The following is a 17,695-nucleotide window of genomic DNA, read 5'->3' as shown; positions in this document are numbered from 1 at the left end:
AATGCATCTTCACAAAAATAACATTTCAGATCGTGCACCAGGGTAAACTGTGAATAAAAGCTTTTGTTCTAAATGGTTTATCATGGGAAACTGCGCATCAGTGACCCCGAAAATCCCACGAGGAAGCCCTAACTTTTATTCCACCAGAGAATCACCAGGGAAAGCCTTTTTATCTCATTTCACATATAAATCAAATGCTAGAAGTGTGTTTATGTCGTGTCACTGTGCTGTCACAAGTCAGCCATTGCCTTCAATAGTACCGATCTCAGAAGTGTCACTTTGAACTGATCAAAACATTTATTTATGCCAAGCATAAACCAACAACTTCAGACATGTTATTGACAAATTTTTCCACAGGTGACGCACAAATTTGCACACCATATAGGTCGTGGTCTTCAATGAACATCAAACAGTGCAGACGGGCACTCCAGCACTGTTAACTGCTTATAGAAAACCACGGAGTACAGAAATGACAGACAGAGATGACTACAAACATGCTGCTCCTATTCCTCGGGTAACAAGTTCAGTCTCATAAACAGGAAGGCACACGTGGTAAAAGTTTCAAATATAAAACAAGTCAGTTATGAATCACGAAAATGTACTTTGCTAATATAAAACAGCCTGGAAAACACTGGCAGCTCACCAAGAAGCACTTCAGCTTAAACTGCAGATCCCTCAATATGACTGCACATTTGATTCATGTAGCAGTGGAATGTTTTACTAAATAAAAACAAAAAATCTTACCCAGGCACCGACATGAATGTCAATTCTCCAACAATACCTCGCCTTACCTCATTAATGGTGAGGTAAGAAAAATGAAAGTAAAATAGACCTGATCAGATCGTGTAATGTCATGGCAAAACCTAGACAAATTGCCATTACAATACCACAAAATTCAAATGTTTACCAGCAGGTATATCCAGGTAAAAGTGCAAAACACTCCTCGGAATTTTTAAAATGGCCAGAAAATTGTTTGATTCCTAAATAATAGTTTCTAATCTTTCACAGTGAAGGACACTGTTGCCAAATGGCACACGATCTTGGCTCCCAAATGACCATCTCATGAGAATTTTGACCACAAGGTCATAACATGATGACACAAAGCATTATGTTCACCACAGCTGACCTTGTGGAGCCCAAACCTCCAGGCCTGATTATTCACTGGGGACGACATACAGCACTCAGTCTACATGTAACACAGGATTTCTTTGAAATCTGATGGTTTTGCCTGCACTGTGCTCCTCAAATATTAACACCTGAAACAAAATAGAATATAGTATACATACTAAACAACCTATGCCTATGTGCATGTACAACAACACTGTTTAGTTATGCCTTGTTCACACAGTAAGATTTACCAACAAACTGTTTAGTTATGCCTTGTTCACACAGTAAGATTTACCAACAAACTGTTTAGTTATGCCTTGTTCACACAGTAAGATTTACCAACAAACTGTTTAGTTATGCCTTGTTCACACAGTAAGATTTACCAACAAACTGTTTACCATTAGCCATCCTATTTATTTACATAAATGAATGAATGCTTGGGGTTTTACGTCATACTTAACAATTTTTCAGTCGTATGACGAGGAGTGATTAGGTGTGTGTACATATACTGTGTCTTCTTATGTATTTTATGGGAGTATCTCTACTTTGTGTAATGTATGCAAGCATCTCTACCTTGTGTACTAGATGGCAGTGTCTCTACCTTGTGAACTGTATGCAAGCATCTCTACCTTGTGTGCTGTTTGCAAGCCTCTAGTTTATTTCCTGTTTGCAAGTGTCTTTACTCTGTGTACTGTTTGCAAATGTCTTGATCTTGTGTACTGTTTGCAAGGGTCTCTACCTGATGGGCTATATGCAAGTGTGTCTACTTAGTGTACTATTTGCAAGTATCTCCACATTATGTACTGTATGCAAGTGTCTCTACAATGTCTGCTGTACGGAAGTGTCTCTACTTAGCGTACTGTTTTCAAGTGTTTCTACATTGTGTACTGTATGCAAGTGTCTCTGCCTTATGTCTATACAAGTACCTTACATACTGTATGCAAGTGTCTCCACCTTATGTCTATACAAGTACCTTATGTACCGTACGTAAGTGTTTCTCCCTTCTTTACTGTATGCAACTGTCTCTAGCTCCTGTACTGTTTGCAACTGTCCCTATCTTGTTTTCCCTTGAATGGACAGTACGCTCACCTCATTAACTCCTGACTTTAGGACTGGGGCTGGTACATAGAGTGTTACCTGAGGGCCCACCTTCCAATACCTGCCCAAGTTAAACCCATTGATGAACACAACTCCTTTGGTCCAACCCTGAAACACATACATTCATATTTTATGGCTGTTTGCTTCACTGGTGCTTTATTTGGAACTCAAAAATATTTCACCTGTCTCATCTTGTATGGGAGCAGGTAAACTGGGCAGTGTCTGATGTAAACAGCTTTCCCTCTCCAGGTACATATACATGGCAAACTCTCCTACCCTGAAGGTGCCATACAACCAGGTACATGTACATGGCAAACCCTCCTCCCCTAAAGGTGCCATACAATCAGCTACATGTACATGGCTAACCCTCCTCCCTTGAAGGTGCCATACAACCAGGTATATGTCCATGGCAAAATCTCCTCTGCTGAAGGTGCCACACAACCAGGTACATGTACATGGCGAACCCTCCTCCCCAAAAGGTGCCATACAACCAGCTACATGTACATGGCAAACCCTCCTCCCTTGAAGGTGCCATACAACCAGCTACATGTGCATCGCAGACCCTCCTCCGCTGAAGGTGCCATAACACCAGGTACATGTACATGGCAAACCCTCCTCCCCTGAAGGTGCCATACAACCAGGTACATGTACATGGCAAACCCTCCTCCCCTAAAGGTGCCATACAACCAGCTACATGTACATGGCAAACCCTCCTCAACAAAAGGTGCCATACAACCAGGTACATGTACATGGTAAACTCTCCTCCGCTGAAGGTGCCACACAACCAGGTACATGTACATGGCGAACCCTCCTCCCCTGAAGGTGCCATACAACCAGGTATATGTATATGGTGAACCCTCCTCCTCTAAAGGTGCCATACAACCAGGTACATGTACATGGCAAACTCTCCTCTGCTGAAGGTGCCACACAACCAGGTACACGTACATGGCAAACCCTCCTCCCCTGAAGGTGCCATACAACCAGGTACATGTACATGGCAAACTCTCCTCTGCCGAAGGTGCCATACAACCAGGTACATGTACATGGCGAAAACTCCTCCCCTAAAGGTGCCATACAACCAGGTATATGTACATGGCAAACCCTCCTCTGCTGAAGGTGCCATACAACCAGGTACATGTACATGGCAAACCCTCCTCCCTTGAAGGTGCCATACAACCAGGTACATGTACATGGCAAAACCTCCTCCCCTGAAGGTGCCACACAACCAGCTACATGTACATGGCAAACTCTCCTCTGCCGAAGGTGCCATACAACCAGGTACATGTACATGGCAAACCCTCCTCCCTTGAAGGTGCCATACAACCAGGTACATGTACATGGCGAACCCTCCTCCCCTAAAAGTGCCATACAACCAGGTATATGTACATGGCAAACCCTCTTCCCCTAAAGGTGCCATACAACCAGGAACATGTACATTACAAACCCTCCTCCCTTGAAGGTGCCATACAACCAGGTACATGTACATGGCAAAACCTCCTCCCCTAAAGGTGCCATACAACCAGCTACATGTACATGGCAAACTGTCCTCCCCTAAAGGTGCCATACAACCAGGTACATGTACATGGCGAACCCTCCTCCCCAAAAGGTGCCATACAACCAGCTACATGTACATGGCGAACCTCCTCCCCTTGAAGGTGCCATACAACCAGGTACATGTACATGGCAAAACCTCCTCCCCTAAAGGTGCCATACAACCAGCTACATGTACATGGCAAACCCTCCTCCCCTGAAGGTGCCATACAACCAGGTACATGTACATGGCAAACTCTCCTCTGCCGAAGGTGCCATACAACCAGGTACATGTACATGGCGAACCCTCCTCCCCTAAAAGTGCCATACAACCAGGTATATGTACATGGCGAACCTCCTCCCCTGAAGGTGCCATACAACCAGGTACATGTACATGGCAAACTCTCCCCTGCCGAAGGTGCCATACAACCAGGTATATGTACATGGCGAACCTCCTCCCCTGAAGGTGCCATACAACCAGGTACATGTACATGGCAAACTCTCCCCTGCCGAAGGTGCCACACAACCAGCTACATGTACATGGCAAACCCTCCACCCCTAAAGGTGCCATACAAACAGCTACATGTACATGGCAAACCTCCTTCCCTAAATGTGCAATACAACCAGGTTCATGTACATCGCAAACCCTCCTCCCCTAAAGGTGCCATAACACCAGGTACATGTACATGGCAAACCCTCCTCCCCTAAAGGTGCCATACAACCAGCTACATGTACATGGCAAACCCTCCTCCGCTGAAGGTGCCATAACACCAGGTACATGTACATGGCAAACCCTCCTGCCCTAAAGGTGCCATAACACCAGGTACATGTACATGGCAAACCCTCCTCCCCTAAAGGTGCCATACAACCAGGTACATGTACATGGCAAACCCTCCTCCCCTAAAGGTGCCATACAACCAGCTACATGTACATGGCAAACCCTCCTCCCTTGAAGGTGCCATACAACCAGGTACATGTACATGGCAAACCCTCCTCCCCTGAAGGTGCCATAACACCAGGTACATGTACATGGCAAACCCTCCTCCCCTAAAGGTGCCATACAACCAGGTACATGTACATGGCAAACCCTCCTCCCCTAAAGGTGCCATACAACCAGCTACATGTACATGGCAAACCCTCCTCCCTTGAAGGTGCCATACAACCAGGTACATGTACATGGCGAACCCTCCTCCCCAAAAGGTGCTATACAACCAACTACATGTACATGGCAAACCCTCCTCCCCTAAAGGTGCCATACAACCAGCTACATGTGCATGGCAAACCCTCCTCCGCTGAAGGTGCCATAACACCAGGTACATGTACATGGCAAACCCTCCTCCCCAAAAGGTGCCATACAACCAGGTACATGTACATGGCAAACCCTCCTCCCCTAAAGGTGCCATACAAACAGCTACATGTACATGGCAAACCCTCCACCCCTAAAGGTGCCATACAAACAGCTACATGTACATGGCAAAGTTTGGCACGGTACATACATGGTACTCCACTCTGGGCTACAGTAGGTTACTAACCTTCATATTAAGGAATGTATCCCTAGGTGTTGTATCATCAACACTCAGTTTGCCACGGTACATACACGGTACTCCACTCTGAGCTACAGTAGGTTACTAACCTTCATGTTAAGGAATGTATCCCTAGGTGTTGTATCATCAACCCTCACTTTGCCACGGTACATACACTGTACTCTACTCTGAGCTACAGTAAGTTTCTAACCTTCATGTTAAGGAATGTATCCCTAGGTGTTGTATCATCAACCCTCAGTTTGCCACGGTACATACACTGTAGTCCACTCTGAGCTACAGTAGGTTACTAACCTTCATGTTAAGGAATGTATCCCTAGGTGTTGTATCATCCACCCTCACTTTGCCACGGTACATACACTGTACTCTACTCTGAGCTACCGTAGGTTACTAACCTTCATGTTAAGGAATGTATCCCTAGGTGTTGTATCATCAACCCTCACTTTGCCACGGTACATACACTGTACTCCACTCTGGGCTACAGTAGGTTACTAACCTTCATATTAAGGAATGTATCCCTAGGTGTTGTATCATCAACACTCAGTTTGCCACGGTACATACACGGTACTCCACTCTGAGCTACAGTAGGTTACTAACCTTCATGTTAAGGAATGTATCCTTAGGTGTTGTATCATCAACCCTCACTTTGCCACGGTACATACACGGTACTCCACTCTGAGCTACAGTAGGTTACTAACCTTCATGTTAAGGAATGTATCCCTAGGTGTTGTATCATCAACCCTCAGTTTGCCACGGTACATACACTGTACTCCACTCTGAGCTACAGTAAGTTACTAACCTTCATGTTAAGGAATGTATCCCTAGGTGTTGTATCATCAACCCTCAGTTTGCCACGGTACATACACTGTAGTCCACTCTGAGCTACAGTAAGTTACTAACCTTCATGTTAAGGAATGTATCCCTAGGTGTTGTATCATCAACCCTCAGTTTGCCACGGTACATACACTGTACTCCATTCTGAGCTACAGTAAGTTACTAACCTTCATGTTGAGGAATGTATCCCTAGGTGTTGTATCATCAACCCTCACTTTGCCACGGTACATACACTGTACTCCACTCTGAGCTACAGTAAGTTACTAACCTTCATGTTAAGGAATGTATCCCTAGGTGTTGTATCATCAAGCCTCACTTTGCCACGGTACATACACTGTACTCTACTCTGAGCTACCGTAGGTTACTAACTTTCATGTTAAGGAATGTATCCCTAGGTGTTGTATCATCCACCCTCACTTTGCCACGGTACATACACTGTACTCCACTCTGAGCTACAGTAGGTTACTAACCTTCATGTTAAGGAATGTATCCCTAGGTGTTGTATCATCCACCCTCACTTTGCCACGGTACATACACTGTACTCTACTCTGAGCTACCGTAGGTTACTAACCTTCATGTTAAGGAATGTATCCCTAGGTGTTGTATCATCAACCCTCACTTTGCCACGGTACATACACTGTACTCCACTCTGGGCTACAGTAGGTTACTAACCTTCATGTTAAGAAATGTATCCCTAGGCATTGTATCATCCACCCTCAGTTTGCCACAGTACATACACGGTACTCCACTCTGAGCTACAGTAGGTTACTAATCTTCATGTTAAGGAATGTATCCCTCGGTATTGTATCATCAACCCTCAGTTTGCCACGGTACATACACTGTACTCCACTCTGGGCTACAGTAGGTTACTAACCTTCATGTTAAGGAATGTATCCCTAGGTGTTGTATCATCAACCCTCAGTTTGCCACGGTACATACACTGTACTCCACTCTGAGCTACAGTAGGTTACTAACCTTCATGTTACGGAATGTATCCCTAGGTGTTGTATCATCAACCCTCACTTTGCCACTGTACATACACTGTACTCCACTCTGAGCTACAGTAAGTTACTAACCTTCATGTTAAGGAATGTATCCCTAGGTGTTGTATCATCAACCCTCACTTTGCCACTGTACATACACTGTACTCCACTCTGGGCTACAGTAGGTTACTAACCTTCATATTAAGGAATGTATCCCTAGGTGTTGTATCATCAACACTCAGTTTGCCACAGTACATACACGGTACTCCACTCTGAGCTACAGTAGGTTACTAACCTTCATGTTAAGGAATGTATCCCTAGGTGTTGTATCATCAACCCTCAGTTTGCCACGGTACATACACTGTACTCCACTCTGAGCTACAGTAAGTTACTAACCTTCATGTTAAGGAATGTATCCCAAGGTGTTGTATCATCAACCCTCAGTTTGCCACGGTACATACACTGTAGTCCACTCTGAGCTACAGTAAGTTACTAACCTTCATGTTAAGGAATGTATCCCTAGGTGTTGTATCATCAACCCTCAGTTTGCCACGGTACATACACTGTACTCCATTCTGAGCTACAGTAAGTTACTAACCTTCATGTTGAGGAATGTATCCCTAGGTGTTGTATCATCAACCCTCAGTTTGCCACGGTACATACACGGTACTCCACTCTGAGCTACAGTAAGTTACTAACCTTCATGTTAAGGAATGTATCCCTAGGTGTTGTATCATCAAGCCTCACTTTGCCACGGTACATACACTGTACTCTACTCTGAGCTACCGTAGGTTACTAACTTTCATGTTAAGGAATGTATCCCTAGGTGTTGTATCATCCACCCTCACTTTGCCACGGTACATACACTGTACTCCACTCTGAGCTACAGTAGGTTACTAACCTTCATGTTAAGGAATGTATCCCTAGGTGTTGTATCATCCACCCTCACTTTGCCACGGTACATACACTGTACTCTACTCTGAGCTACCGTAGGTTACTAACTTTCATGTTAAGGAATGTATCCCTAGGTGTTGTATCATCAACCCTCACTTTGCCACGGTACATACACTGTACTCCACTCTGGGCTACAGTAGGTTACTAACCTTCATGTTAAGGAATGTATCCCTAGGTATTGTATCATCCACCCTCAGTTTGCCACAGTACATACACGGTACTCCACTCTGAGCTACAGTAGGTTACTAATCTTCATGTTAAGGAATGTATCCCTCGGTGTTGTATCATCAACCCTCAGTTTGCCACGGTACATACACTGTACTCCACTCTGGGCTACAGTAGGTTACTAACCTTCATGTTAAGGAATGTATCCCTAGGTGTTGTATCATCAACCCTCAGTTTGCCACGGTACATACACTGTACTCCACTCTGAGCTACAGTAGGTTACTAACCTTCATGTTAAGGAATGTATCCCTAGGTGTTGTATCATCAACCCTCACTTTGCCACTGTACATACACTGTACTCCACTCTGAGCTACAGTAAGTTACTAACCTTCATGTTAAGGAATGTATCCCTAGGTGTTGTATCATCAACCCTCACTTTACCACTGTACATACACTGTACTCCACTCTGGGCTACAGTAGGTTACTAACCTTCATATTAAGGAATGTATCCCTAGGTGTTGTATCATCAACACTCAGTTTGCCACGGTACATACACGGTACTCCACTCTGAGCTACAGTAGGTTACTAACCTTCATGTTAAGGAATGTATCCCTAGGTGTTGTATCATCAACCCTCAGTTTGCCACGGTACATACACGGTACCCCACTCTGGGCTACAAATGGCTGCCATGCTGGGCTCTCTTCAATTCTACAATCAGTGTAAGTTTTAGAAACATGATAGACATTCAAAGTCATGAGTTCAAGTCTAATTCAAGTTTTTTTCAGATCCGGAAATTCAGTATACACTGATCTATTCCCTGATGATGGCAGTTGCTTTTGAAACAATGACTAGGCTAAAAATTTATAAATTGTACTTTGTAGTATTAAGGTCTTATGTGCTGATGTGGACAAACCAGCCATTTATTTATTGGATTTGTGTCTTATGACACACTCAAGACTACTTCATTTACACGATGACGACCAGCATTATAGTGGCAGGTAAAAGGGCATAGCCCTGGAGGAACATATCCACAGATTACTGAGAGGCCTTCCCATGTACACGTATGGCCATATGCGAAGCCAGCATGAGCTGTCATATGGAACAACTTTACAGGAAAAAGTCACTAGGAAGACAATTTACTTGTACAATTAAGGTCATTAGGTCAACTCATCAGTACAGGGAAGGTCCACTGAACAACTCACCAGTACAGGAAAGGTCTACTGAACAACTCACCAGTACAGGAAAGGTTCACAAAGAACTAGTACAAAAAAGGTCCACTGAACAACTCACCAGTACAGGAAAGGTTTAATGAACAACTCACCAGTACAGAAAAAGTCCACTGAAAAACTTACCATGACAGGAAAGGTCAACTGAACAACTCACTGGTACAGGAATTGTCCACTGAACAACTCGCCAGTGGAGGAAAGGTTCACAGAACAACTCATCAGTGCAGGAAAGGTTCACTGAACAACTCACCATTACAGGAAATGTTCACTGTACAACTCACCAGTACAGGAATATTAAACCATGGAAGATACATCACCTGTACAACATGGTGTCATTAAATTCTAGTGGAAATATCTCCCAGTCTTGCAGGGCAGTGTTGGAGAGGAGGACATCGCCAACCAGACCTGGACAACACAAAAGATACGTATAAAATATAAACACACATATATCAACACCTGGTGTGGGGGACATCATCCACCAGACCTGGACAACACTGCACACATCACACACTGTTATAAACACACAGATATCAACACCTGGTGAGGGGGACATCATCCACCAGACCTGGACAACACTGCACACATCACACACTGTTATAAACACACATATATCAACACCTGGTGTGGGGGACATCATCCACCAGACCTGGATAACACTGCACACATCACACACTGTTATAAACACATAAATATCAACACCTGGTGTGGGGGACATCATCTACCAGACCTGGATAACACTGCACACATCACACACTATTATAAACACACAGATATCAACACCTGGTGAGGGGGACATCATCCACCAGACCTGGACAACACACCACACATCTCACACTGTTATAAACACACATATATCATCACCTGGTGAGGGGGGCATCATCCACCACACCTGGACAACACTGCACACATCACACACTGTTATAAACACACAAATATCAACACCTGGTGAGGGGGGCATCATCCACCACACCTGGATAACACTGCACACATCAAACACCGATATAAACACACATATATCAACACCTGGTGTGGGGGACATCATCCACCAGACCTGGACAACACTGCACACATCACACACTGTTATAAACACATAAATATCAACACCTGGTGAGGGGGGCATCATCCACCAGACCTGGACAACACTGCACACATCACACACTGTTATAAACACACATATATCAAAAACCTGGTGTGGGGAGACATCATCCACCAGACCTGGACAACACTGCACACATCACACACTGTTATAAACACACAAATATCAACACCTGGTGAGGGGGACATCATCCACCAGACCTGGACAACACTGCACACATCACACACTGTTATAAACACACAGATATCAACACCTGGTGCGGGGGACATCATCCACCACACCTGGACAACACTGCACACATCACACACTGTTACAAACACACAGATATCAACACCTGGTGAAGGGGGCATCATCCACCAGACCTGGACAACACAGCACACACCACACACTTTTATAAACAAACAGATATCAACACCTGGTGAGGGGGACATCATCCACCACACCTGGACAACACTGCATACATCACACACTGTTATAAACACACAAATATCAACATCTGGTGAGGGGGACATCATTCACCAGGCCTGGACAACACTGCACACATCACACACTGTTATAAACACACAAATATCAACACCTGGTGAGGGGGACATCATCCACCAGGCCTGGACAACACTGCACACATCACACACTGTTATAAACACACAAATATCAACACCTGGTGAGGGGGACATCATCCACCAGACCTGGACAACACTGCACACATCACACACTGTTATAAACACACAAATATCAACACCTGGTGAGGGGGACATCATCCACCAGACCTGGACAACACTGCACACATCAAACACCGTTATAAACACACATATATCAACACCTGGTGAGGGGGACATCATCCACCAGGCCTGGACAACACTGCACACATCACACACTGTTATAAACACACAGATATCAACACCTGGTGTGGGGGACATCATCCACCAGACCTGGACAACACTGCACACACCACACACTGTTATAAACACACAGATATCAACACCTGGTGAGGGGGACATCATCCACCACACATGGACAACACAGCACACACCACACACTGTTATAAACACACAGATATCAACACCTGGTGAGGGGGACATCATCAACCAGACCTGGACAACACAGCACACACCACACACTGTTATAAACACACAGATATCAACACCTGGTGAGGGGGACATCATCCACCAGACCTGGACAACACTGCACACATCACAAACTGTTATAAACACACAGATATCAACACCTGGTGAGGGGGACATCATCCACCAGACCTGGACAACACTGCACACATCACACACTGTTATAAACACACAGATATCAACACCTGGTGAGGGGGGCATCATCCACCACACATGGACAACACAGCACACATCACACACTGTTATAAACACACAGATATCATCACCTGGTGTGGGGGGCATCATCCACCAGACCTGGATAACACTGCACACATCACACACTGTTATAAACACACATATATCAACACCTGGTGAGGGGGACATCATCCACTGGACAACACTGCACACATCACACACTGTTATAAACACACATATATCAACATCTGGTGAGGGGGACATCATCCACCAGACCTGGACAACACTGCACACATCACACACTGTTATAAACACACAGATATCAACACCTAGTGAGGGGGACATCATCCACCAGACCTGGACAACACTGCACACATCACACACTGTTATAAACACACAAATATCAACACCTGGTGAGGGGGACATCATCCACCAGACCTGGACAACACTGCACACATCACACACTGTTATAAGCACACATATATCAACACCTGGTGAGGGGGACATCATCCACCAGGCCTGGACAACACTGCACACATCACACACTGTTATAAACACACATATATCAACACCTGGTGTGGGGGACATCATCCACCAGACCTGGACAACACTGCACACACCACACACTGTTATAAACACACAGATATCAACACCTGGTGAGGGGGACATCATCCACCACACATGGACAACACAGCACACACCACACACTGTTATAAACACACAGATATCAACACCTGGTGAGGGGGACATCATCAACCAGACCTGGACAACACAGCACACATCACACACTGTTATAAACACACAGATATCAACAACTGGTGAGGGGGACATCATCCACCAGACCTGGACAACACTGCACACATCACACACTGTTATAAACACACAGATATCAACACCTGGTGAGGGGGGCATCATCCACCACACATGGACAACACAGCACACATCACACACTGTTATAAACACACAGATATCATCACCTGGTGTGGGGGGCATCATCCACCAGACCTGGATAACACTGCACACATCACACACTGTTATAAACACACATATATCAACACCTGGTGTGGGGGACATCATCCACCAGACCTGGACAACACTGCACACATCACACACTGTTATAAACACACATATATCAACATCTGGTGAGGGGGACATCATCCACCAGACCTGGACAACACTGCACACATCACACACTGTTATAAACACACAGATATCAACACCTAGTGAGGGGGACATCATCCACCAGACCTGGACAACACTGCACACATCGCACACTGTTATAAACACACAGATATCAACAGCTGGTGAGGGGGGCATCATCCACCACACCTGGACAACACTGCACACATCACACACTGTTATAAACACACAGATATCAACACCTGGTGAGGGGGACATCATCCACCAGACCTGGACAACACTGCACACATCACACACTGTTATAAACACACAGATATCAACACCTGGTGAGGGGGACATCATCCACCAGACTTGGACAACACAGCACACATCACACACTGTTATAAACACACATATATCAACACCTGGTGTGGGGGGCATCATCCACCACACCTGGATAACACTGCACACATCACCCACTGTTATAAACACACAGATATCAACACCTGGTGAGGGGGGCATCATCCACCAGACCTGGACAACACTGCACACATCACACACTGTTATAAACACACAGATATCAACACCTGGTGTGGGGGACATCATCCACCAGACCTGGACAACACAGCACACACCACACACTGTTATAAACACACATATATCAACACCTGGTGTCGAGGACATCATCTACCAGACCTGGACAACACGGCACACATCACACACACACTGTTATAAACACACAGATATCAACACCTGGTGTGGGGGACATCATCCACCAGACCTGGACAACACAGCACACACCACACACTGTTATAAACACACATATATCAACACCTGGCATGGGGGACATCATCTACCAGACCTGGACAACACGGCACACATCACACACACACTGTTATAAACACACAGATATCAACACCTGGTGTGGGGGACATCATCCACCAGACCTGGACAACACAGCACACACCACACACTGTTATAAACACACATATATTAACACCTGGCGTGGGGGACATCATCTACCAGACCTGGACAACACGGCACACATCACACACACACTGTTATAAACACACAGATATCAACACCTGGTGTGGGGGACATCATCCACCAGACCTGGACAACACAGCACACACCACACACTGTTATAAACACACATATATCAACACCTGGCGTGGGGGACATCATCTACCAGACCTGGACAACACGGCACACATCACACACACGCTGTTATAAACACACAGATATCAACACCTGGTGTGGGGGACATCATCCATCAGACCTGGACAACACTGCACACATCTCACACTGTTATAAACACACAGATATCAACACCTGGTGAGGGGGACATCATCCACCACACATGGACAACGCTGCACATATCACACACTGTTAGAAACACACAGATATCAACACCTGGTGTGGGGGACATCATCTACCAGACCTGGATAACACTGCACACATCACACACTGTTATAAACACACAGATATCAACATCTGGTGAGGGGGACATCATCCACCAGACCTGGACAACACTGCACACATCACACACTGTTATAAACACACAGATATCAACACCTGGTGTGGGGGGCATCATCCACCAGACCTGGACAACACTGCACACATCACACACTGTTATAAACACACAGATATCAACATCTGGTGTGGAGGACATCATCCACCACACCTGGATAACACTGCACACATCACACACTGTTATAAACACACAGATATCAACACCTGGTGTGGGGGGCATCATCCACCAGACCTGGACAACACTGCACACATCACACACTGTTATAAACACACAGATATCAACACCTGGTGAGGGGGACATCATCCACCACACCTGGACAACACTGCACACATCACACACTGTTATAAACAAACATATATCAACATCTGGTGAGGGGGGCATCATCCACCACACCTGGATAACACTGCACACATTACACACTGTTATAAACACACAGATATCAACACATGGTGAGGGGGACATCATCCACCAGACCTGGACAACACTGCACATATCACGCACTGTTATAAACACACAGATACAGATATTTGTTTTTCCCTTTAATGCGTCAGAATTATCGGTGTACTTAGACTCATAAAATATATATAAAACACACATGTACTGCAACATCACAGAAGAAAACGATGCATCTCCTGTCATTTGAACAGTCTGCTGGCTCATCATCGAGTCTTCAATTATTACTAAACATGAATCCACCTACATGTATAAGGTTAAAAACAAAAGTACCTTTTCTTTGGTTGTTCAACAAATTGCTCTTGAAGCTGAAATAATTGACCCTTCCCTGGTTCTCCACCATGATGTCCAATGTGGTGGGTGACTGAAATGTTGGAAAATCAAAATTCTGTGAAAGTCTTAGTAATGATCTCTCTTTACTACAGCAAGATGCTTTCCCTGTACATCATACCTGTCTCTATCATTGTTACTCTTACAAACACGAGATGTACACCTCAGTGTGAGGTATAGATGAGGTGTTCAGCTCATCTATACAGTCAATTGCACTGTTGACTGGCACAATGTAAATGTACAGTGAAGTGGAAATCTTATACAATTAAAATGTAGTAATAATAAGTAAAAAAGCATGACTATTGTATTTATTTTATTTAACTCCATACTCAAGAGTAGTTTAAACCATACTGCCCAAAAAATCACCAATATGGGATGCATGGGCTAATTACTGACAACATGTGTACCACACATTCACCACACTATGGTGAATGCCAAGGGACAAGCCATGTGTGACATACATGTGCTCACACAGTCATCACACTATGGTGAATGACAAGGGACAAGCCATGTGTGACAGACATGTGCTCACACAGTCATCACACTATGGTGAATGACTAGGGACAAGCCATGTGTGACATACATGTGCTTACACAGTCACCACACTATGGTGAATGACAAGGGACAATCCATATGTGACATACATGTGCTCACACAGTCATCACACTATGGTGAATGACTAGGGACAAGCCATGTGTGACATACATGTGCTCACACAGTCACCACACTATGGTGAATGACAAGGGGCAAGCCATGTGTGACATACATGTGCTCACACAGTCACCACACTATGGTGAATGACAAGGGACAAGCCATGTGTGACATACATGTGCTCACACAGTCATCACACTATGGTGAATGACTAGGGACAAGCCATGTGTGACATACATGTGCTCACACAGTCATCACACTATGGTGAATGACTAGGGACAAGCCATGTGTGACAGACATGTGCTCACACAGTCATCACACTATGGTGAATGACAAGGGACAAGCCATGTGTGACATACATGTGCTCACACAGTCACCACACTATGGTGAATGACAAGGGACAAGCCATATGCGACATACATGTGCTCACACAGTCATCACACTATGGTGAATGACAAGGGACAAGCCATGTGTGACATACATGTGCTCACACAGTCACCACACTATGGTGAATGACAAGGGACAAGCCATATGTGACATACATGTGCTCACACAGTCACCACACTATGGTGAATGACAAGGGACAAGCCATATGCGACATACATGTGCTCACACAGTCATCACACTATGGTGAATGACAAGGGACAAGCCATGTGTGACATACACGTGCTCACACAGTCACCACACTATGGTAAATGACAAGGGACAAGCCATGTGTGACATACATGTGCTCACACAGTCATCACACTATGGAGAATGACAAGGGACAAGCCATGTGTGACATACATGTGCTCACACAGTCACCACACTATGGTGAATGACAAGGGACAAGCCATATGTGACATACATGTGCTCACACAGTCATCACACTATGGTGAATGACAAGGGACAAGCCATGTGTAACATACATGTGCTCACACAGTCACCACACTATCGTGAATGACAAGGGACAAGCCATGTGTGACATACATGTGCTCACACAGTCACCACACTATGGTGAATGACAAGGGACAAGCCATGTGTGACATACATGTGCTCACACAGTCATCACACTATGGTGAATGACAAGGGACAAGCCATGTGTAACATACATGTGCTCACACAGTCACCACACTGTGGTGAATTACTAGGGACAAGCCATGTGTAACATACATGTGCTCACACATTCATCACACTATGGTGAATGACTAGGGACAAGCCATGTGTAACATACATGTGCTCACACAGTCACCACACTACGGTGAATGCCAAGGGACAAGCCATGTGTGACATACATGTGCTCACACAGTCACCACACTATGGTGAATGACAAGGGACAAGCCATGTGTGACATACATGTGCTCACACAGTCACCACACTATGGTGAATGACAAGGGACAAGCCATGTGTAACATACATGTGCTCACACATTCATCACACTATGGTGAATGACTAGGGACAAGCCATGTGTAACATACATGTGCTCACACAGTCACCACACTACGGTGAATGCCAAGGGACAAGCCATGTGTGACATACATGTGCTCACACAGTCACCACACTATGGTGAATGACAAGGGACAAGCCATGTGTAACATACATGTGCTCACAGAGTCACCACACTATGGTGAATGACTAGGGACAAGCCATGTGTAACATACATGTGCTCACAGAGTCACCACACTATGGTGAATGACTAGGGACAAGCCATGTGTAACATACATGTGCTCACACAGTCACCACACTATGGCGAATGACTAGGGACAAGCCATGTGTAACATACATGTGCTCACACAGTCA

The 17,695-nt window shown here is 45.0% G+C and overlaps 1 protein-coding gene across 1 annotated transcript in view; it reads right to left on the bottom strand.

Moving 5' to 3' along the window:
• Positions 1–71: 71 nt before the first annotated feature.
• Positions 72–17,695, bottom strand: part of LOC135481763 (beta-galactosidase-1-like protein 2) — a 31,288-nt gene continuing 13,664 nt past the window's right edge. The window contains exons 14-18 of the mRNA XM_064761446.1: positions 15,209–15,299; positions 9,756–9,843; positions 8,803–8,920; positions 2,197–2,313; positions 72–1,256 (exon numbers count right to left, since the gene is read on the bottom strand). Coding sequence (XP_064617516.1) covers positions 1,182–1,256; positions 2,197–2,313; positions 8,803–8,920; positions 9,756–9,843; positions 15,209–15,299 — 489 coding nt within the window. The 3' untranslated portion in view covers positions 72–1,181. The remainder of the gene's footprint in view (positions 1,257–2,196; positions 2,314–8,802; positions 8,921–9,755; positions 9,844–15,208; positions 15,300–17,695) is intronic.

This window comes from Liolophura sinensis, chromosome 1, assembly GCF_032854445.1.
Source record: "Liolophura sinensis isolate JHLJ2023 chromosome 1, CUHK_Ljap_v2, whole genome shotgun sequence".
Taxonomy (NCBI): domain Eukaryota; kingdom Metazoa; phylum Mollusca; class Polyplacophora; order Chitonida; family Chitonidae; genus Liolophura; species Liolophura sinensis.
This window is presented reverse-complemented; position numbering and strand designations above follow the sequence as displayed.